The 27,525-nt window shown below is 44.5% G+C and overlaps 1 protein-coding gene across 1 annotated transcript in view; it reads left to right on the plus strand.

The window, feature by feature from the left end:
• LOXL2 (lysyl oxidase like 2) overlaps positions 1-27,525 on the plus strand; it is a 69,231-nt gene that overhangs the window by 16,974 nt on the left and 24,732 nt on the right. Inside the window, exons 4-7 of the mRNA XM_083588559.1 lie at positions 11,814-12,025; positions 16,540-16,759; positions 22,258-22,441; positions 27,149-27,300. Coding sequence (XP_083444685.1) covers positions 11,814-12,025; positions 16,540-16,759; positions 22,258-22,441; positions 27,149-27,300 — 768 coding nt within the window. The remainder of the gene's footprint in view (positions 1-11,813; positions 12,026-16,539; positions 16,760-22,257; positions 22,442-27,148; positions 27,301-27,525) is intronic.

Genomic DNA, 27,525 nt, shown 5'->3' on the forward strand with positions numbered 1-27,525 from the left:
CCGTAGGCATGCCACCCGTAGGCATTCCCTCCATAACACGCACAGACATTTCCCCTTACTTTTTAGGAGGAAAAAAGTGAGTGTTATGGTGCAAAAAATATGGTATATCCTGTGCTTTTTCCTGGGGGTATTCAAGGGTATGCAGTACCAGCATCTTTCCCACTTAACTGTTAAAAGTGTGGCACTTGCTGTAACAACTTCATGGTGAGTACCAGTACACACCCACACACCCACACACCCACCCACACAATATTGGGTATCTCCACTTTGGGGGAAAGAGTTCAGGTGGCAGGTCTGGGGGATGTTTTTGCCTGAGGCCCTGGAGACTCAGTTAGCCTTGAAGGAACACTAGATTGCTGTGTCTGTCCAGACCCATGGGAAAATTTAGACAGAGGAATGGGATACCCCAGGCAAAAGTTTGTGCCAGGCAAGATGATCACAATGTTCGGAGGAGGTTCCCTTTTTCCAATAAGATTTTATTAAGACCTTTCATAATACATTGCAATAAAAAACAAACTAATAAAAACAGAGAAAAAGAAAGGCAGAATAATGCAAAGTCCTCTCCCACAGGTAGATCTTAACTCTTACCTTACACAGAGAGAGGTGAACCCTTCCAGCTCTTACCCGGGAGCTTCCCTTTCTTCTCCCAGCCTCCCTCCCCCTGACTCTCTTGGTCCTTCACCCCCATCTACATGCAAACCCCTCATTAACCCTGAGTGCATGACAACAAGAAACACAAAAGAACAGAGCAAAGCAGAAGCAAGAACAAAGCAAAAAAGGAAAAGAAAAGATAACCAAGGGATAAAAATATTAAAGGAATAAGAAAATAATATAAGGAATAGAAAAAAAGGAAAAGAAACAAGTAAAAAGGACTTCCAACTATCCGTCTGTCAGTTGTATATACAAGAGTTCTTCAAAATATTCAGATCTTCACCCCAGTGTAGTATCCAGCTGTTCCTTCCATGGATAGTTGATCTCAGGTTCATTCATTGGGAATGTTCAGAGCAGGGTCAATGGTAGAGCACCTGCTTTGCATCCAGTGGGTTTCAGGTTTACTCCTGGGGCCACCTGCAATTAAAAGGATCAGGTATCAGGTGATGGGCAGAGCTGTACCTGGGACCCTAGAAAGGTGCTGCCAGTCAAAGAAGAAATTGTTTGCATTTGACATCATGCTAAATCATACCAGCTTGGCATGAATGAGGAGGAACAAGACCCAGTGGGTCCTGGGCTTATGTGCTCCCCCCTCTCCTCCTTCCATGCAGATGGGGGGGGGGGAGGTCAGAAACTTTTGCTTCATGGTACTTTGTATCACCTGAACTCACAAACTTTATGGCTGGGGTAGCCAACATGGTACTCAATGGATGCTGTTAGATATTAACTCCCTTCAGCCCCAGCCATCATGGCTAATACTCGGGGATGATTTATTTTTATTTATTCGTGGCATTTATATAAGTGCTGTACATGGTTCTCCCCCTCCACACAACAGCCTGTTAGGGTGAGAGACAGTGACTGGCCCAAGGTCACCCAGTGAACTATGGTTTCAAACAAGCTCCTTGAAGCTGCCTTGTCTAAACTAACAATAGTTAATTACAGTTCTGGGTTTGGACAATATGATAAGTTGTGATTAAATGAAAATGAAAGCTGCTTAACTCCTGTTGCTGACTGTGAAAGAAAAGGAGAGATGGAGTGGGGAGTGTGCACACCAAAAAGGCATTCTGTGGCTCATTTCTGCCACACTAAGCTGTGGTTTAGCATGACATAACAGTGTGGTCAGTAGTTGGCTAGATGGACAAATAGACTGAACTAATATAATGCAGCTGCCTGTGGATGCTTCCACTCATGTCAAAACCACCAGAAATCTCTATTAAAATGGAAATTTCAGCAATTTAAAAATATTTGCTCCATCACTACTCTGGGAGCAGTGTGGTAATCAACTTTCTAAACTTAATATTAGTGGGAGTTATTCACAAAAATCCTTTGAGCTGTTGGTAATATATTGTGATTTTCTGCTGAGGATGTTCCACATATCAGGTAAAGGCTTGCCAGGAGCGTGGCCAACAAACAGCTGTAACCAGCTTTGATCTAGAGGCTGGCTGCCAAGTTGTGTAAATGGCGGGAGACTATAACATGAGTCACTTCAAGGACAGATGTTGTTCCAGGGTTGGTGCAGGCAAATTCCACAATGGTAGTTCATGTCAGGGCAAAGCAAGGAAGACAGGATGGCAACAGACGGCTTCAGAAGAATAATCAAGTATGAGGCAAAAAAGCATTGGGTTGCCGGCAAGCAGATAGAAGGGCTTGAAGTAAGTCAGGGACTGGGAGAGCCTGCAGGAACAGATAAAAGTAGGAAAGTTCCAGAAGATACCAAGGCTTCTGTTGCTGAATTGTTGAGAGCTGTGCATTCAAAGATGCTGTGCTCTGATTCTCTGGGCTATCAGTCAGTGCAGGTGAAATACTGGTATCTAGACTTCAAGTTCAGGTCTACTGCCAAGGGTGAGGGAGCCCCCAGTAAAGTGTGGACTGTGGGATTCCTGAAACAATGGTTGGCCCGCTAGTTAGGACTTGTAGTGGCCTGGGGGCCTTGCCTTTGTGGCACCAGCATGTTTTTCCTTCGTCAACTTCCCTTAGGTTGAGTTGGCTACCAAGACATTGTAGCCAACTTGAAAAGATAGCTGGCCTCTGCTTGGAACTGCTATGGATGTTCATTTTAAGGAGAGACCAGAGCAGGCGTTAAGTGGTGGACTCTGCTGAGGAGGGTGTACTGGGAGGCCAGCAGCTGATCAACGATGCTTGCTGCTAACACTGAACCTGATAACGTTAATCTAGCTGAAGAAACTGATGTCTGAATCAATTATATGACTGCCATCTTTTGCTTTCTGGGAAGGCTAGCATCTTTAACAGTTATGGAGCATGAGGAATTCAGTTGCATTTCCATGAAAAATACCTCTCTGCCTTTTGAGTTTCTGCCTGTTTTGCAGTTGGCAAAGGCACAAAAGCACGGCTGTAAATCAGGAAGCAAACCTAACCAGTTGCTCCATCTTTGGCACAAGCACATAAAATACCATGGACGAAGCTCGAACAGATATTGTTCCAGCTTTCAGGTTAAGTTTGTCTTTTATTTTCTTTGGCTTCATGGAGATAGAATAGCTGGGGTTTTTTTTTCCCGTTGCCCAGATCTACTGCAATATAACACTTGCTTCAGCTTAGACCTAAACGTTATCATAATGCGCTTTCAATTTAAATGCCATTAAAGAACTTTAAAAATGGAAGGAAATTATCCAAACTCACCCAGGGCAACTGGCAATTCTTCGACATATTTTTGTTAGTTTGTTAAAAAAAATTAATGGTTATTTTAACCCATTGCTGTTGACAATCTAAATGATGCACAACATAAACACATGACAGAATATAATAATAAATAGGACTTATACCCAATGTAAAGAAATGGAAATTGATTAATTACAAGAGTTTGAGGCTGCTATCCTGTGCCAACAGGGAGTAAGTTTCATTGAACCCAATAGGACTTATGTCTGAGTAGACATGCATGGGATTGCATTGTTAGTTAATTGGTTGATTATATCAGTTATATCTACATAAAACTGAATATTAGAAAGCTATAATTGTAAAACCCACATATCACAGCAGGGAATTGGAAAAGGCATCAGGCTTTCACACACAGAAAGGAATGCCTTTTTAAAGATTTGAAGTTTAGGAACTTAGTAGAATACAGGAAACTGTCTGTCAGGGGCTAAAGCCAGGCAGAGGTCAGCAATAAAATAATAAAGCACCCAACATCGGTGAAATTACTGCTTTATTTAAAGAAATGAAACAGTGCCGTCCTAGTGATGAGAGCAACTCTTCCCCCAATGCGACAGTTGTGAGGACTGAAGGTCTCTGCCTTCCCACCGCTCTCTAAGGCCCCTCTTCCCCCATTTCCTTCCCCAGCTCCTAAGGCTCCATCGTCTTGTCTCCCACTGCTCCACCCTCTTCATTTCTTTGCATGTTTGGGGAGACCGGGGGGAGGGAACCCTGTCGCAGCAGGTGGGGGAGACTCCCTGGATTCTCCAGCAGCTTGACTCAACTCTGTCTCTTGGCCCTCAATCCTCTCCAGCCTCTAAATCGGGGCTGCTCTGTGCCCCAGCTTCTTCCTGCTCACTAAACCCTGTTACCTCTTCAACTTCTGACACCTCATCCTCCCAGTCTTCTCCCTCTGACCACTCATCGTTGTCCCACCACCAATCCCTGGCCTCTGAGCCTTCTTCCCCTGGGGGTGTCCTTGGGGTTTCCCTGCTGGTGCCTGCCAACACTCCTCTTCATCCAACCAGTCCATGGCACTGCCCCATCGAGCTCAGTATTGTCCACACTGACTGGCAGTAGCCCTCCAGGTTTCAGGCAGGGGTCTTTCCCATCTTCCTGTAGATGCCACTGGGACATTTTGTACCTGGGAGATTTTGCATGTGAAGCATGTGCTGTCCCACTGAACTACATAGCCGTTCATGGAATCGCAGTCCTTCCCCTTTTTAAAAGAGCTTGATTTGGAAAACAAAATCTGCTGACACTTTTTAGTCAGTCTTATTGTTTTAAATTAAACTGATCATAATTGATAAATCAGCTAAACAATGTAGCTCTGACAAAAAAGTTAAAATGGGGCCCGCCATTTCCCTTAGCGCCAGAAATTCATTTTCCAGGATGAAAAATAGTATTTAGTCTGACAAAACAGTCAACTGATATCTTTTACACCATCATTTTAGTCAATGTAATATTACACAAGCAGATCTAGTGGGACTATTTTGTTTTATAGGTGTGCAAACTGTGTGCCTGTATGAAGCTGAACTGGGAAGCAGGAAAGAAAATGGGGCAAAGGCTTAAGTTAGCTTTTCTGGCAGACATTAAATGTTGTGCTGACCTGGTAAAACCATTAGCAGACTCAAATATCCTCTGAGGATAAAAGCTATGAAATATTGCTGATGAAATTGTTCATATGCGTTCTTAGCCAACACAGGATGAAAATCAGAACAAAAGAGGGATGGATTATTTATTTATTTATTTCTTTTTGCAGTACATGAATCTTCTTTTTTGTACTAGAAACTTTGAGGAAGAGAAACAAGGACTGGCGTGCCACAGAAGCAGGGGAAATTTCCCAGAGTGGCATTTTTTCCTTTTACACCAACACCCAATGTGTTGGCAACTCATTTCTCAAGGCCAATTTAACAGTGATTTCACTAGCTACAATTGTTAGTATATAAGCCTGACATGTTTGCCTATAAAGCAGAAAGATCAGGGTGGCTTTCACACTAAACTTTTCTCTGGCAGTGTAATCATCTATTTACTCACTTTTTATGAAGCATTCACTGTGTTGTAGCTAGATTTTTGCATTGCAGTGGTTTTTCTGTTGTCTTCATGTATTTTTTTTAGATGTAATCCATGGTTTGCTAGTGTTTTTTTGCAGTAAAATGTTACATTTGCAGCAGCATCCTGTCTAGTGTGGAAAGGCAAAGCATAATTAAGGCTTTTGGGGGCTACTGTGTTTGTAATTTAAAGCTTCCTCCTTGCATGTTGTGCCATTTCTTTTCCTTTTTGTGCTTTCTGTTCAGCTACTTTCTGTCCTGCCTTAAAAGAAATAAAAGAAATAATGAGAAGTTTCCAGAAATTGAAGCCTTCACTGCCCCAGCAGATAACAAAGATTGGCTAATTAAAGGATAGTTAATCACTATAATCCCCCAGCTGCACTGAACTGGGAAGTAATATTGCAAAAAGAAAACTTTTAATTAATGTTGCAAGGGATCTTAATTGTGACTAAACACTTTAGAATGACTTTGGCTATGCAGAAAGTTATCACTCTAAGTGTACAACTTCTCTTTTAATTCTGCTTTCAGCTACTTGCCTGAAGGCAATGCCTGGCCATCACGGAAGGGTGCTCACATGGTTGCAATCTTGAAGTGTTTTTCAGGGCTTGCTTCTGAAATTCTTTAGTGCTAAGACCAATATCTCCAGGTATCCACTGAATATATTTTAGGGGACGGAGTATCTGTGATGGGGTTGTCTCTTTTTCACCATTCAGATATTAAAGCGGGAGGCGGGGTTGTTTAATACCGAAAAGCAGACGACTTCAGCCAGTTCCAGCAGCAATCGGCCATAAAACAATACTGCATCATAAGGACACTTGTGTTGCTAAGGTACAGGCAGAGGAGCAGGAGGTAGAGCGATGGATGATCCAGCAGATAGAGACCAAAGTCTGTGTGAGTTATGAACTAATATAAAGTAAGGTCACCCTGCATTTCCCTCTTCTAGTAATGAGGCTTTGCAGTTGGGGAGGAATGAAGGACCTGTGACCCTCCAGATGTTGCTGAACCACAACTCTCATCATCCCTAAGGATGCCTTGCTGCTTGGGGGCTGATAGCAGCTAGAATACAACAACATTTGGAGAATCACTAGTTTTCCACTTGAGCTATAGGGACTTTTCCAGCAGAATATGGAGATAGTTGGCCCGTTTCCTCTCGGAAGGGATCAGATTTATGCTGTAGCTTCAGGGAGTCCAGACAACTGTTTACAACTCTGCAGCTAAAGTGGATTGATAGGATTGTCCCATCCAACTCGTTCTGCTTGGGGCTGGGACTCATCATTTTCTGTCTTTGACATTCTGCTGAACCAGAGCTTTGCCTGGTTTCGAAGAACACCAAATCTGGAAATCTATTGCGAAGAAGAGGAGGAAATTAGTTATTTTAATCTAGAAAATTTAGCTGAATCCTTGGAACAAATGTTTGAATTCAGTGACTTTAATGTTCAGCGGGGTCAATATTTATTTGCATGACTGCTTGTAGGGAAAACAGGCAATGTTTAACTAAATCAACAGATGGTACAAGAATTCAGACAACTTATGACCTGTTTGCGTGGTGGTGAACTGACTTTAGGCAAAAGTGTGCCCCCCCCCGCTCAATTGCATGTGCTGCCTGCCTATCATGGACAGATGGTGGAAACTTCAAACAGCCAAACTACTGCATGATTGTTGGAAACGCCCCATGAGAAAACAAGGGCTGGGTAAAACCACCATTAGATGCTGGAAAAGGGGGTGAAAGGAGGTGCCACATTGAGCCCATCTTTCCATATTCAGTTTATAGACAAACTGTCCAAAAATGTATATGTTATAGAGCACTTCATAGAGAGAGTCAGCATGGAGTAGTGGTTAGAACATTGGACTTGGGAGACAATTATTATTATTATTATTAGTAGTAGTAGTAGTAGTAGTATTATTATTGTTTATTAATTTATACCCCACCCATTTGGCTGGGTTTCCCCAGCCACTCTGGGCAGCTTCCAACAAAATCCCCCATTCACCTATGAAACTCTCTGCGTGGCCTTGAGCCAACCGCTGTTTTTGTGAGGATAAAATAGCAGAGGAGAAAGAACCTCCTTTAGCTGTGGTTCCTGTATTGCAGACCCTTGGGATCCCCTCCAGCTCTACGTTTCTGTGATTCTGTTATTTTTATTTATTAAATAAATAAGCTCCTTGAATCAAAAGCAAGATATAAATGTAATAAAAAGACATTCAATAAGTGTCTGATCTTGCTCTTCATTTTACGGTGCACAGTGTAGTAGTAAAAAGAAACAGCAACAGCGTTCTCCCCTTCCCCTCTTGTATAGCCCCATGTTGCTCATGTTAAAAGGACAGCCGTAAGCAGCAACAGAAACACAAACGCCATATGGGAAGGCGTAAGAGATTGTAAGAGGCTTCACCTTACACTTAATGAGGAGCAGGGTAGGTGCCAGGCAGCCTGGGGCTGCTGGAGAAGAGTGTTCCCAAGTCAGGAGGCCATAGCTGGAAGGGCTCCATCTCCAGCCCTGCCAGGGGGGCTTTAAGGGTCTATTGCTCCATTTGTGGAGCGCTGCAAAATGTGGGGTTTTCACTGCAAACTTCAGGGGTTTTCCTGCAAAAAGGCTGCAAAACTTTGGCACCAGTTTTGAGGGGATCCCAGATTTTGGGGTTCTTGTTAATGAAGCTGAGGCCATATGCAACTTACTTCCAACAGCTTTTCTTTTCATTTGATTACTGTAGATTTAAAAAATAGTAACTATTTTTCAAAATGCTACCCAATTCACTTTCAGAGGTACTGTATTATATTTATAAACAGGAAGGGGGAAATTCCACAGTCGTGACATAATGACAAATAAACCATGTATATAAAGGAAAACAAGCTCTTTGGGGTACTTTATATAAAGTTCCAGTGGGCTCCCCCCCCCCGTGATTCCTTTTCTTCCTTTTTGTTGCCTGTCTCTGCAGCCAAGAGCTCCCCCTCCCTGGCTGGGCTGCTCTAGCTTTGGGGGGTCAGAGTTCCTGTGAGGTTTGCATGCTGCTGCTGTTGTCACGTAGGCCCTGGATGTGAAAATCAGTCTCTCTTCATGACTCATAACCCATCAATTCAGTGGAAGGGAAATCCAGACGTGCTCCAGAGGAGAATTAATTTCACAAAGGCAAGCACAGAAATCCTAGGAAATTGCTAGTTAAACCTATCTACCCTTTCCACTCTTGCAAGGCATAGCTATTGGAAGCAGAAACAGCGTAATTTTAGCCAGCAAATTTTATTTATCTGGTTGTTTGTATCCTGTCCTTCTGGGGCGCATGAACAAAGTTTCCAGGCAGCCCTCTCAGCTGGGCTAGAATCTGTGGGAATAGCCAGTAGTCAGGACCGAAGAGTAAGTCAGAATTATAGTGTATACCAGGTTGCGGGATTGCTTCACATGTTAGATTCCTGCAAAAGAAATAATGGTGTATTTTAAAATAATAGTTCCCATCTGAAACACATTTTCTCTGAAGTAAATTGTATTAGTTTTGATGGAGTTGAAAGTCAACTCATGCTTAGAATTGCAGTGTTATTTTAATTTCCAGTTTATGATTCAGTTATCATTAGTTCATTAAAAGTCTCTTGCTTTCACTTAGCCACAGGGCTGCAGCAATAGTTAGTGGCTGGGTGCGTGTGTTCACACACTAACTGGTTGCTTGTCTAGGAAGCTCCTTACCAACCCCACCCCCGACCAGGCCACCCACATGTAGATTGTGTCTAGATTGTGTCTGCCAAAGGCAGCCCCACAGATGTCACAGACTGGTTGGACACAGAGGAATGGTGGGAGGTACCCATAGCTGTCAATGTTTCCCTTTTTTAAAGGGAAATTCCCTTATTCCGAATAGGATTCCTCGCAAGAAAAGGGAAAAGTTGACAGCTATGGAGGCACCAGCAGGGGAGCCCCCAAGGGAAGAAGGCTGAGTGGTTGGAGGAAGAAGAGAGAGAAGAAGGAGAAGGGGAGATGTTGGAAGCTGAAGAGGAAACAGGGTGGGGTGGTCTGTGACAGAGAGAAGTCCACACTCAGAGGTAGAAGTGGAAGCAGGAGAGGAGGGAGGCCAAGAGGCAGAGATGAGTCAGGCTGGTGAAGAGGCACAGGTGTCTCCCTCTCCTGCTGCGACAAGCTCCTGCCACCCCATCCCCCCAGTTTCCAAGAACCAGGAGAGGCATGAAGAGGGCGGAGGAGAAGGTAGCTTCACACAGGCACACTCTCAGATTCCTTGGAGTAAACCTTGGAGAGGAGGGGACTTAGGCAGCTGTGGGGAGGCAGGGACCTTCCATCTCTGCAACTGCTTCATGGGGGCATGCTTCATGGACCTGTCGGAGATGAGTTACTATGCTCATTAGGCCTCTGGCCCCACTTGCTGCCCAAGGATGGTCCCATAGGAAGGAATGCAGCCCTCCAGCTGAAAAAGATGGCCCACCCCTAATCTAGAGCCATGACCAGATCTCCAGTCCAGGCCTTGGATGTAAAGAGTCTACTGGGTGCACCATCACTTCCAGGCACATGCCAAGGTTTTTATGATTTTCCATCCTGGTCTCATCTCACCAAGCTTCTACAATTCCTCAGGGCTTTAGAACAGCCTTGCTGAGCAGTTCTGGGAGCAGGGAGGCATGCCTGGGAAAAGACCTCAAATGCCCCACTATCAGCACAGAGGCGCTCAAGGCAGCAATTTGAATCCTGGTTGAAGACTTAGTGCTGTTAGTTTAGTTAATGCACAGGTATATACAGTGCTTTTTTCTTTAAACAAATGTTTAGGGGTACTCAAGAAAACCACGATTTTATAGTTCAAATTGGGGGAAATAAATGCAGTAAATGGACAAAAGTACAAAGATTCACAAAATGTTTAGGGGTATGCGTACCCCTGCATACCCTCATAAAAATGAATGACTTTCGTCCAGTAGCACTCACACCTATAATCATGAAGTGCTTTGAAAAGCTGGTACGAAATCATGTCATTGCCTGCCTACCAGAGGGACTGGACACATTCCAATTTGCTTATAAAACGAAAAGATCGACAGAGGACGCTGTGGCGATTGCCCTCCATGCCGTCCTTGCACATTTGGAGCAGCGGGGGGGTTATGCCAGACTGCTTTTTTTAGATTTCAGCTCGGCATTTAATACCATTCTACCACAACGTCTGATGTCTAAACTGGAAGATCTGGGGCTTCCGTTATCACTTTGTGGGTGGATACTGGACTTTTTGTCAGACCGCCCCCAGAGGGTTCGGTTGGGCCCTTATACCTCTAATATGCTTAAGACTAACATAGGAACACCACAGGGATGCGTACTCAGTCCGCTCCTTTATATTCTCTACACGTACGATTGTGTCGCTGCTCACCCTAGTAATAGGGTTGTCAAATTTGCAGATGACACAACCGTGATTGGGCTCATCCCTGAAAGGGAGGGTGAAACGGATTATAGAGATGAGGTGGAGCGGCTGACAGAGTGGTGCAGAGCTAACAACTTGCTCATAAATACAAGGAAGACAAAGGAGCTTGTGGTGGACTTCAGGAGACAGAAGAGCAATATCCAGCCACTTTTGATTGATGGGGTCTGTGTGGAGAGGGTAACAACATTCAGATTTTTGGGCATTGAATTACAAGAGGATCTGTCCTGGAGTGTCAACACAAGGGGGCTTGTGAAGAAGGTGCAGCAGAGACTGTACTTTTTGAGAATTCTAAGGAAAAACCATCTTCCGCAGAAACTGCTGCTTGCCTTCTATCACTGTGCCATTGAGAGCGTGCTCACTTATGGCTTATGTGTGTGGTACGGAAGCTGTACTACCCAGGACAGGATGGGGTTCTGCAGAGTTGTTAAGGCAGCAGAGAGCATTGTTGGCTGCCCACTCTCCACCTTAGAGCAGATTTATGCCACAAGGTGCCATAGGAAGGCACTGGACATAGTAAAAGATCCATCGCATCCTGGTCACTGTCTCTTCGAGCTCCTGCCATCGGGACGGAGATACAGGACGATGAAGACAAGAACGAGCCGTCTTAAGAACAGCTTCTTCTCCAGAGCGATCTCGGCCCTGAATGGGAAGCCTGGACTTTGAAAGTCATCTAATCTTCCTTGCTGTACTATACTGTATTGTTTTAATTAGTGTTTTTATGGAGCAGTCAAGTAATTTCGTTGTCCCTGAGAGGGGGCAATGACAATAAAGATATTATTATTATTATTAGTATTATTATTATTATTATTATTATTATTATTATTATTATTATAAAAAGCACTGTGTGTGTGTGTGTACGTGTGTACGTGTGTACGTGTGTACACCCACCCATACCGCCCTAGGATCTTTTGATAAAGGGCAATATATAAATTGAATAAATAATAATAATAAAATAGTAATAATATTTGTTTTATCAGCGCAACTAATCTGTTGTTTGTGATGTATTTCTTGCTTGCTTTGTATCTGCGTTGTGGCCAATGGATTAGCAACAAACCTTTGCCTGTCTCCAACTCCTTTTCCTAGAACATGAACATCCAGGTGGAAGATGCCCAGATCCGACCCATCCTCTCTGCCTTTCGCAAGCGCATTCCCGTCACAGAGGGTTACGTGGAAGTGAAAGAAGGAGGCGTCTGGAAACGAATCTGTGACAGGAACTGGACCACAAAAAACTCACGTGTTGTCTGTGGCATGTTTGGATTTCCATCAGAGAAGAAATACAATGTCAGAGTCTACAAGTAAGAGAGGGTTTTAAAAGGGGGTGGTTGTGTTCTTGGTCCCTGCTTAGAGCTAGAGGTTTCCAAATGAGGTGGCAAAAACCTAGGCAAATTGCTTTGGTGTCCCCCACCCCCTGGTCAATGTATTAAGCAGCTTCTTTTCTTCCTTTAATTTCCTTCATAACAAGGGAGGCCCCCAGGCAGCTGCAGAACAGCTTGTGTTAGGAAACTGTTTGTATTGTTTTTCCAGCCTGAAGACCATGATTTGTGGGGCAACCGTGGAGGGAGGTCCAAAGGCTCAACATTTGCGGTTTTTTTGCTTGTTCTTCTGGCTTGTCAAAAGGCTGTTTCCCACTGAGGTTCCTGCTTACAGGATTCCACTGCCTACATTTCTTGTTGTTCTTCATTAGCGAGAAAAGTCAAAACAGAAAGGCTCCTGGATTAGAATCATGTAAAGCAGCATGGAAAGGCTCTTTCTTTTTCAAAGTCCAGATGCTTTTGTTTTTTTCCACAGGCATCAGTAAATAAGTGCTTCCAGGTGACCTGGTGTTGTGTCCAGTGCACGGAAACAAAATATCACATGTTTATGCCAGTTCTCTCCTCCCCTCTTGGAATCTTTAAAACTCACCGTTTATATTTCAGCCTGATGCATTGTGAAAGAATTCACCACAAGAAGGGCAGAGAGAGAGAGAGAGAGAGAGAGAGAGAGAGAGAGAGAGAGAGGCATGTGAACTCGCTTCTTTTTGACATGGTGCTGACATGATGCGGTGCCTTGTCAATCTATATCTGGTCATCTGCTCCTTACCATAAATTGTATCTTGTCAGTCTGTGCTCTGCATGCACTGTTGCCCTACAAGCAGCGGTTTGCAAAAGTTGAGGTTTAGTGGCAGTGCCAAAGTAATCCATCCTGCCCCACCAGATTAAATGGGGGCAGGTTATGGGCTGGCATTTGAAGGCAATGGCTTGTATCCCATGCAGCACTTAGTAACTTTCTCATCCATGCAAAGGTTCTGTGTTTCCTGAATTTTGCAGTGCAGTTCTAGCAAGGTGTATAAAAATGCACATACTAGAGTAAAGTGTGCACATAAATGCACATATTAGTGGGGGGGGGATCATAAAATGCATTATATTGGAGAAAATTGCATGCAAGATATGCATAGTAGAAGAAATTAGCTCTGACATGCTGATGAATTTTAAAGGAGGACTTTATTTGCAAACTAATATGGAAATGTGCTGAACTGAACTTAATATTGGAAAAAATTAGAAACTGAAATTTACATATTCAGCAATCCTAAATGTGCCTGACATGAAACTCAGTGTGCACATTTAAACAGGACACAGAACCATCTGTAATAGTGGAGGTCATTTTTGTGGGAGATGTGGAATAGAGATCTCTGAAGGCAGAAAAGCTGGAGAATCATTTTGCTAGGGATGTGAGGTATGAGTTTCTTTAAAAACTGGGGAGCCCAGCCCCAGACTACCCATGTTGGGATGTTGGTTGGTATCTAGCAGCTCTCTCTTTTCCCAGTGTGTTCTTTAATACTGCCTTTGTATTTTCACATACTGCCTTAAAGGGAAAGCAAAGTCTCCAGTCACTTGGATCCAGTCTTTTTTGCACGTGACTCTGAAGCCCTGTTAACATGCCTCTCATTTCTCTGGTTTCACTCTGCATAATATTGTAAATAGCCTTTTCCACAAGGGTGGGGCCTTCCATTGACACTGTGGTTTCCACAGCTGGGAAATCAGTTTCCAAATTGGGTTTCTACTCCAATAAGCTGACTCTGTACTTCTGGGGGCTGTGGGTTAAAAGGAACCCCCCCCTTGCCCACAGAACTAAGAATTTTCATTCCCGAAGCGTAACCTCAGCTTTTACGTGCTGAGGCATTCCACGTGAGACTGCTGAACTTCATGATGGTGGGAAGCCAAAAGATTCCCAGATGCCTCATTTCGCTAAAGAAAACAACTTAGTTCATCATCATCCTTGCTGCCAAACTCTCACCCTGGAATGTAATTTGGGTTCTGCATTTGACAGTGCAGTTTTATAATTAAAGGAAAAACAAACTTTAAAGCTCTGGGAGTTTCCTATCCTACTGTTCGTTTCATTGAACTCTTTGAGGCCATTTTCCTAATCATTCTTGTACCATAAGAGCATAAGAAGAGGCCCCTGGATCAGACCAAAGCACCATCTAGGTCAGCATCCTGTTCTCACGTTGGGCAACCAGATGTGAGGAGGACCTGAGCTCAACGGCACTCACCCTATTTGTGCAACTGCTATTCAAGATGTACTGCCAGTCACAATGGTTATATTCTACCCCTGAGCGCATGGAGGCAGTGTTTACCTTCCTGCTGCAGCAGTACTTCTTCATCACTTGACACAGTCCTCCGTGCGCCAGAAGCAGTCCTGTTGTCCTGTTGGCTACGTGACCCAGAAAGCTGTCTGTGGACAAACACCGGCTCCCTTGGCCTGAAAAGCAAGATGGGTTCCACACCCCATAGTCACCTTTGACTGGACTTAACCGTCCAGGGGTCCTTTACCTTTTTTATTATTCTACTCCCACTGTCCCAGGCAGTACGTATATCCCTGAATAGTGGTTTCGGGGAATCCCAAGTTGGTATGGTGTTGTTGTACTCAGGTGCTGTTTTGCAGTTTCCCACTTTGGTTAGCCACTTTGAGAACAAGATGCTCTATTAGAGGAGCTAGTGGCCTGATCCAGCAGGGTTTTTCTGTTTTTATGCTACCTTGATGGTGGAGGCAGTGTATAGCCATCAAGGCGAGTAGACACTGAATAGTCCTACCCTCCATGAATTTGTCTGATCCTCTTTTAAAGCCATCCAAGTTGAGAAGAGCCCTTCTGGATGGTGTATTTAGTCCAGCATCATGTTTCATGCACTAGTCAGCCAGAAGATTCTGGGAAGCCCACAAGAAGGACATGAAGACCATTGTCCATGGGAAACATAGGAAGCTGCCTTATACCAAGTCAGACTTCTGGTCCATCTGTCTTAGTATTTTTGACACTGACTGGTAGCAGCTCTCCAGGTTTTCAGTCAGGGATGTTTCCCAGACCCATGCAAGTCAGGGATTGAACCTGGGCTGTTGACATCCTTCCCTACCTTGGCTTCTGAGCTTCAGAGGCATACCTGGAAGTCTCTTTTAGCTATCATGGCAAATAGCCACTGATAGAACTACTTTCATGGATTTGTAGTGAAATGTCTGTCTAGCACTAGTCAAATCCTTACTACCAGATCAATCCTCAAAGCAAAATCCTGGCTACCACAAGCAGCTGCCTCCATCAAGCAACTCTCAGGCATTTGTCAATTCACAATCTAAATTGCTGACACAAGTAGATAATTCATTTTAAAAAAAACTATTGTGGATTTAGGCAGCGTGGAAGGTTTCCTCAAAGCATTGCACAACACAGCATTCTGAGATTTTTACTGCCATGCGTAGCAGGGATGGTGAACCCAGGTCCCTTCAGATCATAGCTGTCAACTTACAAATTTGAAAATAAGGGACCAGCAGCCTTGAAAATAAGGGACCAGCAGCCAAAATAAGGGACCTGCGGCCTCACCTGTTCCAGGCACTCCAGTCTTCCTGTCCTCCTGCAGTCTGGTCAAACTCATGCTGGTAGCTCCAAGAACACTGTCCAACCAACTTTGTAACCAGAGGTTCAACTGAATAGAATCAGAATCACATGCACCACAAGACCTATGCAGCCTCAACTTAAGATGGCTCCCCGGCCTGGCTTTGCACTGCAAAGTTTGCAGCAGCACGTGCAACAAAATGGTGTCCAGCATTCAAAAAACCCCTCAGCTTGCATTAACTAGCCACACACAAGGCATGCAAGCTCCACCCCCCCAGTCATTCTTAGACTTCTTATTGGGTGAGCAACACAGCCAAGCAACACAGTTGGAGCCTCCCTCCTCCCTGGCCGGCAGGGAGAGAGGGAGAGGAGCTGCTTCCTTTGAAATTTAAGGGACATCATTTAAGGGACATTTAAGGGACATCCATCAATAAGGGACAGCAGCGGGACATGGCGCTGAAATAAGGGACTGTCCCTTCAAATAAGGGACACTTGACAGCTATGCTTCAGATTCAGTTGGACTTGCTCTCCCATCGTCCCTGGCCATTGGCCAAGCTTGTTGGGGTTCATGGGAGTTGGAGTCCATTAGCAACTGGAGGACCACAGGTTCCCCTGTCCTGCTATACAAGACATTGAATCCTTAAAGCCATATTGAAGTAGCTCAAACCTTGGTCCTGAATTGAGAGCTCTTCTTTTATGTATAAGAGATGTGTTCTTAACGAGTTTCTTCCCTGTTTCTTTCATGTATCTCAGCTCAAGACAGTCCTGTATATGCATTTGGATGAATATGCTTATTTGATTGTGTGAATTTACCTGGCTTGCATGTGAGCAGTGTCACAAGACTTGGCCCATAAGGACAAACCTATCGCTTCAACTAATCTGGCTAAACACAACTTTTTGTTATCTCAGCATGTTGCTCTCCGTGATTCCGGTTTCTTCCTTCCTTCCTTCAAGGATGACAGCAGCCAGAAGAAAGCACACTTATTGGGCTTATTCCATGGACTGCACGGGCAACGAAGCACACATCTCCAGCTGCAAACTGGGCAATCGCATCAGCACAGCTAGTGGGAACGCAACATGTGAGAATGGGATGCCTGCTGTGGTGAGCTGCTACCCTGGTCGTGCTTTTGCCCCTGGCAGCCACAGTGGTTTCCGAAAAGCTTTCCAACCCGAGGTAAGAGAGACAGAAATATGTTCAGCTATTGCTGAGGAGCATAAATTTGTGGAGCTTGAAATAAGCAGTGGGTATTCAACCAACCATGTGGCTCATGTGGAAGGCTTAAGCTAACACTCTGCACCATACGTTTGAAGCACTCTTATACCACTTTAACAGTCTTGACTTCCCACAAAGAATCCTGGGAACTGTAGTTTGTTAAGGGTGTTAGGGGCTGTAGCTCATCACAAACTTCAGTTAGCCATGACTGTTGAAGTGGAATGGTGTGGATATGACTGAGACAAATGTTTTCTTATCTAAATCTACATATGAAGGCAACAGGACTCCACACAATCTGACTCCACACAGATACCATGTCTGCTTGCCATCCCCTGATCCAAGGACAGCCAACTTGTGGCTGAAGAGCCACACCCAACTTTGGTCCTGATTGTCTCCAGCCCACGCAACCTTTCTGATTGCATCTTTTTAAAATTAATAATAATATTTATTAAGTTTTCCAATTTAACAATCCAATAAAAAACACATTAAAAACATTTCAAATTATAAAATAATCAAACAGTCCAAATGTTATGCCAAATTATAAATCTTTGTTTGATTTCCCATGCTCTGAGGTGGGGCGGTGGCGTTCATCTCACATTTATTCTGCTCCTAAGTTATTCTCTGATTGCATCAAGTTGGATGCAGTGACTCAAATGTCTCTCATTAATTTATTACCTTTCCCCCAAGGTGCTCAGGGTTGTATACATTGTTCTCTCCCCTCCCCTTTTTATGTTCATATGGTGAGAGCTAGTGACTGGTCCAAGGTGATTCTGTGACTTTCATAGCTGAGAAGGGATTTGAACCAGTGTCTCCCTAATCCCAGGCCAAGCATGTGTCTAATCCATTACACCAATGGGAGAATGCCTGCCCACATTCTTCAGCCATGGAGAGGGCAGACACTCCCTGGCCAAGTTTCTAGTGGGAGATGCACAGTGATATCATGACCTGGTGAGTTTGGGGCCTGAGTAAGTGGACTATTGCTATCCTGTTCGCTGAATTACTTGCATTCAAGCATGTCTTCACTGTAAATCAGCCTTTGTCTGCCTAGAGCCCTCTAGACGCTTTGGACTCTGCAAACTCCTGTCAGCTCTAGCCAGCCACAGCATCTTGGGAGCTGAGGGGCACCAGGTTGACATCCTTTACTCTCAGTGAACCATGTGAGAGGTTTATGGATCTCTAAAAGAAAACTCTTCGTATCCTCATCACAAAACGGCAGCCTTCAGATGTCCTTGGGGGAAGCTGTTGCCATTAAACTGGGTACATCAGTGCCCACAGCACTGTAGCTTAAGCCTATTTCTTTCACAGTTAATGTGGCTGAAAGTTTGCACAACCATGAGCAATGGGATAAGATATTCCACTGTGACTCATAGCACCTTTCCATGAATTCCTTGTGCATATTTGGGCATTATTTACAGAGCTGTAGGAATACACATACTCTCTGGGATGCAGTGACGGGATAACAGTGTTCTCAACAGTTGCCTTAGTAGATTCTCCAACCACAGTACAGTGGTACCTCGGGTTACAGATACTTCAGGTTACAGACGCTTCAGGTTACAGACTCTGCTAACCCAGAAATAGTACCTTGGGTTAAGAACTTTGCTTCAGGATGAGAACAGAAATTGTGCGGTGGTGGCGTGGCAGCAGCAGGAGGCCCCATTAGCTAAAGTGGTGCTTCAGGTTAAGAACAGTTTCAGGTTAAGAATGGACCTCTGGAACGAATTAAGTTCTTAACCCGAGGTACCACTGTATGAACCCATCTTTGAAACTGCTATCTATCTATCTATCTATCTATCTATCTATCTATCCAGTTGCAAAAGTGGTCCAGGAATTAAGGGATGGTTTTGTTGCTGATATCATGGGTATTAACCAATGATTACTCATAACAACTAGCCCCTCGCCCCAATTCAGAGTGAATGGTGCAAGAAAGCAGTGGCGTAGCGTGGGGGGTGCAGGGGGGCCAGCCGCACCGGTGCAACATCTGGAGGGGGCGCGCTCGCACTCGCAGCTCTCTAAAATCCACGGGTTAGGGGGCGCAAATTACTTGCCTTGCCCCGGGTGCTGACAACCCTTGCTACGCCACTGCAAGAAAGTAACAACCATGCTGAACCTCTTGTTTTCCAAAGCTTACCACTCTAGAACAGAAATGCATGTTTGTTTGTCAGCAGGGAAGATGTACTCAACTCAAGCTACATTTACTACTCTTAAAAAGTTGCATCTGTCTTCAGTCCATCAGAGCAACATTTGTACTGTAACGATGCTAGTGTTCCTGTTGTGCAAGGCCTCGTTTATAGCCTCCCTCCTGTTTTGACCTAGGATGCTTTTTGACTGAGGACAGCGTATGTTCCATTTAGTGCTGGAAATGGCAAGGCTCTTGGCAAAACACTTGCCACATTCTTGTTCAAAATTCTTCTGTTCAAGCCAACTGACTGCTGAGCTGGCTGGCTTGGCTGAACTTGCAGCTCCTTGTTTCTCTCGTGCTGTCTGCTATTCTTGCTATGTAGATGTTAAATGTGGACAATTCCTTTCCGTTATATAACTGTGACTTGTAACAGATAAACTACCCAAAAGAACATACAGTACAAGCATTGGTTTTGGGTTTTTTTATATTATAGATAAATGTTTGATGCTGGTGAAACTGGTTAGCAGCACTCCTGGAGATTATGGATCCATGATCCCATCTTGTATAAAAAAGCTGCCACACTTTAGTGCATGGGTAGGCAAACTAAGGCCCTGGGGCCGAATCTGGCCCAATTGCCTTCTCAATCCGGCCCACAGACGGTCCAGGAATCAGCATGTTTTTACATGAGTAGAATGTCTGCTTTTATTTAAAATGCACCTCTGGGTTACTTGTAGGGCATAGGAATTTGTTCATATTTTTTTCCAAAATATAGTCCGGCCCCCCACAAGGTCTGAGGGACAGTGGACCGGCCCCCTGCTGAAAAAGTTTGCTGACCCTTGCTTTAGTGTCACACCTTGTTTCCTACATTCATAGCAGAGATAGAAATTGCAACACAGGAAGCATGATGCCATTTAGGTTGCAGACAGATCTATGGAGCTGGATTGATTAGCCTCGGCCAGGCACTTCCAACTTCCAAAAGGTTGCAGTCTATTCACAGTATAAAAAACTGGCAGTGATCTACCCATTGTCATTGGAGGGACCAGGAGAGTGCGCGGGGGCATAGCTGTCAACTTACAGATTTGAAAATAAGGGACCAGCAGCCTTGAAAATAAGGGACCAGCAGCCAAAATAAGGGACCTGCAGCCTCACCTGTTCCAGGCACTCCAGTCTTCCTGTCCTCCTGCAGTCTGGTCAAACTCATGCTGGTAGCTCCAAGAACACTGTCCAACCAACTTTGTAACCAGAGGTTCAACTGAATAGAATCAGAATCACATGCACCACAAGGCCTATGCAGCCTCAGCTTAAGATGGCTCCCCGGCCTGGCTTTGCACTGCAAAGTTTGCAGCAGCACGTGCAACAAAATGGCATCCAGCATTCAAAAACCCCCTCAGCTTGCATTAACTAGCCACACACAAGGCATGCAAGCTCCACCCCCCAGTTGTTCTTAGACTTCTTATTGGGTGAGCAACACAGCCAAGCAACACAGTTGGAGCCTCCCTCCTCCCTGGGCAGCAGAGAGGAGCTGCTTCCTTTGAAATTTAAGGGACATCATTTAAGGGACATCCATCAATAAGGGACAGCAGCAGGACATGGCCCTGGAATAAGGGACTGTCCCTTCAAATAAGGGACACTTGACAGCTATGCGCGGGGTGCTGTGTGGAAGGTGGTAGCTAATTGGACGCGGGAGGGGGGGAGTTTTAAGTGGGGGGGAAGGAAAGGGAGGCAAAAGTTCTCTCCCTCCCCCAAGCTGCTCTCCCCCCCCCAAGCGAGCCCTTTCTCTCCCCCCGCTGACAAAGGGAGCTGCACAGTTGATGCGGATCAGGCTGTCACACACAGACCAGAACTGACTATCGCTCCAGCTCTTTCCCTCTAACTATCTGCCCAACTATCTTAGAAACTATCCTTTTATTCTCCCTCCCAAAACACTGGCTCCACTCCCCTTTTGGTAACCAATCAGACAGAGGCTCCAGCCCTCTGGTGGAATTCTGAGGCACTGCATCACCAGACTCTGGTCTGGCTCAGCTGTCCGTCACACCATCATTTGATTCCAAAATGCATCCACAAAACACCTGAGTTCTGTGGGAGAAGGAGGTTTTTTTCCCTAATGGAACCTCAGACTAACCTAGCTGAGGTGGAGTTCCTGGAACAGCCCTGTTATCCTGTAAGTCATCAGAGAGTGCATTTATTTCAGCACCAATAATTGCTCTATTTGTTTTTTATATAGAAGCATGGATTTTCAGTCCTCTAGCCTTATGGGGAAGTATGTACATCGTGTCCTTGGATGAGGAACCTGTTTTCAGTTTATTTAAAATATTTCCTATGGCTCATAACTGTTGATGTTCTTGTTGGATTTGGGGGCCTGAAGGAACATGAGCTTCAGATACTCCTGAGTGGGCATAGCTGTGTCTCTTTTTAATTCCAACTTTTCAGGAGCTGGAATTCAACAATCATTATCATTATCAGTAAAGGCTGAAAAGATTAGATCTTTATACCTGATACAAAATTCTGTCAAACAAATCAAATGAACCATGCAAGTTCATCTCTTCTCCCTCCTCCATCCAAATTTAGAAAATGTGCACAAATGTGTTAGGATTACACAATCTAGTCTGCTTCAGCTAATCATAGGGAGGGGGCACAGAAGCTCCTCTTGACCTGTCGACTACTGAGAAGCCTAATCTGTCCCAGAGTTAAAAAAGAAAGTAGGCCAGGATCTACCTCATTTTCCTTGAAGTGCCCATAAGTTGGGGGAGGGAAAAATTTAATTTTATTTGCATTTTAATGAGAAATTACCTAATTCACATTTCTGAAACCAGTATATAAACTGAAAACACATCTATTCTTCAAGATTCAGTGTTGCCCAAATTTTGTGATGCAGTTCTCTGACCAAATAATTTGTATCAAACTGTGTATATTAGGTGAAAGTGTACATCAAAAAGATCATATTTGGGATTCTTTACAGAAACTGCATAAACAAATGTACATTTTAAAAAATCACTAAAATGATGCGGAATTTCATTATTTGTTTCCAAAAAGCAAATTGCTGTGAAAATGTGAAGAATTGAATTAAAGGTTGAAAATGTGAGAAAATGACTCTTCTATCCCCACAATGAATCGTGCCCTAGGTTGCGGCATCACTTAACTATCCCTCCTTCAAAACAAAGTGTGTGTTTAACAACTGCCACCTCCAGTAGTGTATTCAGGAAAATTGCATCTATAAACTGAGTTAATTTCATCTCCAGTTCCTAGTAGGAAGCAAATTGCTCTGCGTTATAGACAGTTGCCTGTGACGGTTACATTCCTGTGAACTTAAGGGTTTTTCCCCTTGGTCTTTATCTTTCAGCTTCCACTGGTGAGGTTAAAGGGAGGAGCCAAGATTGGCGAAGGTCGCATTGAAGTGCTGATGAATGGGGAATGGGGAACTGTTTGCGATGACCAGTGGAACCTCGTTTCTGCAAGTGTGGTCTGCCGAGAGCTAGGCTTTGGATCTGCCAAAGAGGCTATTATGGGTGCAAGGCTTGGGCAAGGTAAGCGTGCTTCCTGTTCAGGAACCTTTAGAGTGGGCTGTCGGGACAGCAAGATGAAGAACTCAGTGGCTGAGCGCCTGCTTTGCGTGAAGAAGATCCCAGGTTCAATCCCCAGCACCTCTGGTTTAAAATAAAGGGACCAAGTATCAAGGGCTGGGGAACAACTCAGCAGCCCTTGGAGAGCTGCTGCCATTGAGAATATTGACTCAAGGTGGCTTGCAGATAAAAACAGCTAAAAACATTAAAAACCATCATTGAAAAAATTAAACACACACACATGAGAGAGGGGGGGGGGAGAGAACCATACAAATAATTACAGTAAAATAGCACAGTATCAGCCTTTCATTAAAAGCAGTTGGTTCCCAAAAGCCTCTTGGAACAAGAAAGTCTTCACCTGCTAGTGGAAGGACAACAAGGAGGGAGCCTGTCGAACTTCTCTAGGGAGAGAGGTCCATAGTCTGGAGCAAACACTGAGAAGGCCCTCTCCTGCACCCCTACCAAGTGTGCCTGTGAGAGTGGTGGGACTGAGAGAAGGGTCTCCCCCAAAGATTTCAGGCAAGCTCATATGAGGGAATATGGTCTTTCAGGTAGCTTGGACTTAAACCATGTAGGGCTTAGGTATGGGTATGTAGAGTAGATAATGTCAGGTTAGAGGGCAAGTCGTCTAACCTGGAACAAGGCATCTTCCTATGTTCCTATGCAGTAGCAAGACCATGGTCCATACTCACAGATATTCTGAATACCCACAGAGGGGCGCAATGTGTGTCTGTACAGAGACACATTGATCTCACCGGTGGGGAATCTTATCAGTGAAGGCTGGGACATTCAGCCTTGAGGAAGTTGCAGCTCTTGCTGTCACCGCAACATTGTCCTGCATAGCAGCTTTTGTTTTTCCTCCTAGATGTGAATGACAACCACTTGCTTACTTGAGGGGTGCACTTGATCCCACCCCAGGCCTGGGTTCAATGTCTTTATCATGCTAGAAAAGAGATGGGAATCTTTTTTGGCCCAAGATCTGCATTCCTTTATGGGCTACGTCCGGGGGGGGGGGCATATACCAGCAGAGGATGAGCCCAGAGGCAAAGAGGGCAGCAGCAGAAGCAGCAAAACGGGTGGGGCGATGAATGTGGCTCCTACCTTTAGCCAACAGGAAACAAAAAACAGATTTTTGACACACAAACTCCATCCAGGCAAACAAGAGGCATTATCAGCCCCAAGGATATGTTCTTGGAGTGCTTTGGCCTGGCTGGAGCAGGTCCTTAAACTGAAGAGAGCAGGGCTGGTGCAGGTGGGGCTTGGGCAAAGTCCTGAGAGCCAGATGGAGAGGCCTGGAGGGTGACATTTGGCCTCTGGACTGGCGGGGGAGGGGTGGGGATTCCCCATCCATGTACGGGAATGTGACGCAAGGGAGAGGGGGAGAGAAGCATTTTGCAATATTTGGAGCTGGTTTGCATCTTCATTGCTTAAAAGTATATCCTCCTTTCCCTCTATAATGGGATTATTATGTTAAAAACAATCAAACACAATATGAACAAATAATTAGAAAACTCCCAGCAGCCAAAATACCTGGGAGATTTCCAAAGCCTGATTAAAAAGAGAAGTTATAAACTACTTTCCTGAACGCATACAAATCTTTAGGTTTTAAGAGGCGGGAAATAGGCCCAGGGTCCTTATGTGGCCTCGCTGCCCAGACCTCCCCGCTCCCCATGGGTGTTTTTGCCTTCTTGGAATGTATCCTTGAACTCTGATAATGCCTGCATGGAGAAGTGTGTTTGTGTTGAACAGGGATGGGGAACTCCATGGCTTTCCAGGTGTTGGTGGACTACAGCTCCCATCTTCCCCGGCCATTGGCCATGCACCCTGGGCTGATGGGAGTTGGAGCCCAACAGCATCTGGAGGACCACAGGGATAGAAAGTAGCCTGCTGTGCACAGGGCAAAGACTACCAGGGCTGCTCTACCCACTTTTGCCTGTGGCCCCATCCATTGCGGGCATGTGGCCCCCAGCAGGGAGCGTGGTCCTCAAGCTGGGAAAGAAGGTTCCTTGCAGCTTTGTGAGGCAATTGTTTCCATGGACTCTTCCTCAAGGCTCCAAATCACCCCCCAGGCCTGTGTTACTATCCACTACCTAACCAAAAACCACACCATAAAACATAATGGAAGGGTGAGATCCTCCAGAGCTGTGTGGTTTGGGGTGAAGGAAAAGGAAAAGGAATAAAAACGTATGAGACACACTGCAGCTCTCTGGAATCTTAAAAATGCAAGCTTGCCAGCCAAGCAGCACACAAGAGTTCTCTGATGTGAATTTAATTGCAGTTATGGCTGCAGAAGTGCCAGCCATCACACGAAAAGGTTTGGCTGCCACGTGAAGGGCTCAAACGTGCTGCCTGCTGCCACATTACACAGTCAGACCATGGAAACTCTCTCTTTTTTTACCGTCTTGGGTGGCTGAGCTGAAAAAGACCTCTCTCTACCTGAGGCCTTGGCAAGTTGCCGCTGCCAGCCAGAGCAAGCAATATTTGGTTTGATGGATCGATGCTGTAACCAATAAGGTGGCTTCGTATGTTGGGGGCAAAATGCTAACGTAAATGGATTTGGGGGCTTTCTTAAGTCCTTAAAACCCATCTAGGCTGGATATGCTTAGATTGGAGAAGAGAAGATTAAGGGGAGACGTGATTGTGGTCTTCTAATATATGAAGAATATATTAACAGAATATGGATCAGACTTGTTGTCTCAAGGCGGCAGGACTAGGAACTGATGGGTAGAAATTGCAAAGAGGCCTATTTCGGCCGGACAGTGGGTGATGCTTTCTAATTCCTGCTCCAGAGAAGCGGACACGGAGCAATGGATCCAAACTACAAGAAAGAAGATTCCACCTAAACATTAGGAAGAACTTCCTGACAGTGAGAGCTGTTCGACAGTGGAATTTGCTGCCAAGGAGTGTGGTGGAGTCTCCTTCTTTGGAGGTCTTTAAGCAGAGGCTTGACAACCATATGTCAGGAGTGCTCTGATGGTGTTTCCTGCTTGGCAGGGGGTTGGACTCGATGGCCCTTGTGGTCTCTTCCAACTCTATGATTCTATGATTCTATGATTCTATGATTCTATGATTCTATGAATAGTGAGGGGTGTTTGACAGTGCAGCAGGCTGCCTCATGTATTTATGGGCTCTCCTTCATTAGAGGTTTTAAAACAGATGCCAGACAGCCCTCTGTCAAGGATGCTATAACTGCATCCTGCATGGCAGATCCGGCAGATCCATCTCTAGGATTCTTTGATCTGGTAAACTGGGGATTTTCACATCAGTTAATTGGCTCCAAACCCTCACATTATGGATTGTATACAACTAACCTCTTCTCAGAGTAGACCCATTGAAATTAATAGACCTAGGTTAATCATGTCTATTAATTCAGTGGGTCTACAGAGTATGCCATTAGTGAAAGGCTATAACTACAGAAATACACCTGCACACGAAAACACTCGTATAGTGGAGAAAGTGCTGGACTTGAGAAAACAAGGCCTCCAAGCCCTGCACAGAAATGAAACTCACTAGGAGATCCTGGGCTGGTTACTGTGAGGATAAATGGGGAACAACCCCAGACATGCTGCTTTGAGCTTTTGTGATGAAGAATGGAGTGCACATGTGATAAATGCATCTACTGTATGTGGGTGTAGGTAAGCTGCACCCTCTCAGCCTATGATACATTTCTTTGACTCCTGGAAAAGCTGCTTCTCCTGCTCCACACTTTCCCAAACAAAGCCTCTCTCCATCAGAAGGTGGCATCTTCTGATTCATGGGTTCTTGGGACAGGTGTTGGCTCAGGCTCTTTGCCCTTGGTTGGAAATGTTTTGCTTGGTCCTTAAAAAGTCAAGAAAATCACACACTTTTTTTTTAAGCCAGAGGTGCCAGGGATTGAACCGAGAACCTTCTTCATGCAAAGCAGGTGAATGCATTAGAGGCTAAGGCCTCTATTGTATTGTAGGGACCTACTTCAATGCCACAAGACTTCTCAGTAAACACACATAGGTCCAGGCTGCAACAGATTTATTGGAGAAGGGGCTTCAGGTTTAACAAGCAATCAACTTTGGCTAACTAGGTCCCAGTTTTATCCATGTTAAAGTGGGAAGTGTGAGTCATTCTACACCCAAAAAACCAAATAAAATATTTTTTTATGATAAAATACTTATTCAAGCTCAAAACATCCTGTGGAATCCTTTTGTATCCTCAGAAGGCCAAACAATCTTGGACTCCTCAAGTAGCCCACCTGTATTTGAAGTTACTTGTTTTTCTGTTCTTTTATATTGCCCTGGAAAAAGTATCCTAGTTCCCACTGAAATGTCAGAGCTTGATCAAGTGCAGGTTCCTGACGGGAAGGAAGTTGCCAAAAGTGCTGGGTAATATATATTTTGCTTCCAGTTCCCCAGCTGAAGTTTATAAATGATGGAGAAGTGGAAAGTTGGCCTTTCTTTTCCTTCTGGCCTCTTTATTGTAGCAAAATAAACTACTGGAAATAATTTCTCAAGCAGTTTTTAAAAAGTGGCAAGAAGCATTAGCAGAAATCCTTACTCTGTGGTCTTCTTGGGTTAGTATCTGAAGTTTCTAGATCTTGGGATTTGATAAGGCTAGAGTTCTTAAGTATGATATCTGAAATCCAACGTTTCTTCATCTTACTTGCTGTAGAAAATTGAGAATGTCTGTTTCTTCTTCAAGGTATGGGCCCCATTCATGTCACTGAAGCAAATTGCAAAGGATTTGAAAAGTCTTTCACAGACTGCAAATTCAGCACCCAGTTAGGAAGTTGCACTCATGAAGAAGATGCTTCTGTTAGATGCAATGTTCCAGCTATGGGATTCCAAAACCAGGTAAGGAACAGAGCTGTCTTGTCTATAATGGGAGAACCATTTTTCTGCTTTTTTTTTTTTTTGTATTTATGATATTTTCCACAAGCAACAGTTCCCCTACACAAGCAAGTGTGAAAATAAACTCTGAGCTAACTCACAGGAGCTAATTCACAGGAATATTTCAGAAAGCCAGCACCCTTTTCCACAGCTACTGCAAAAGTTGGAAAGTTCAAACCATGCTGACCA

Source organism: Podarcis filfolensis, assembly GCF_964270895.1.
Source record: "Podarcis filfolensis genome assembly, chromosome: 15".
Lineage (NCBI taxonomy): Eukaryota > Metazoa > Chordata > Lepidosauria > Squamata > Lacertidae > Podarcis > Podarcis filfolensis.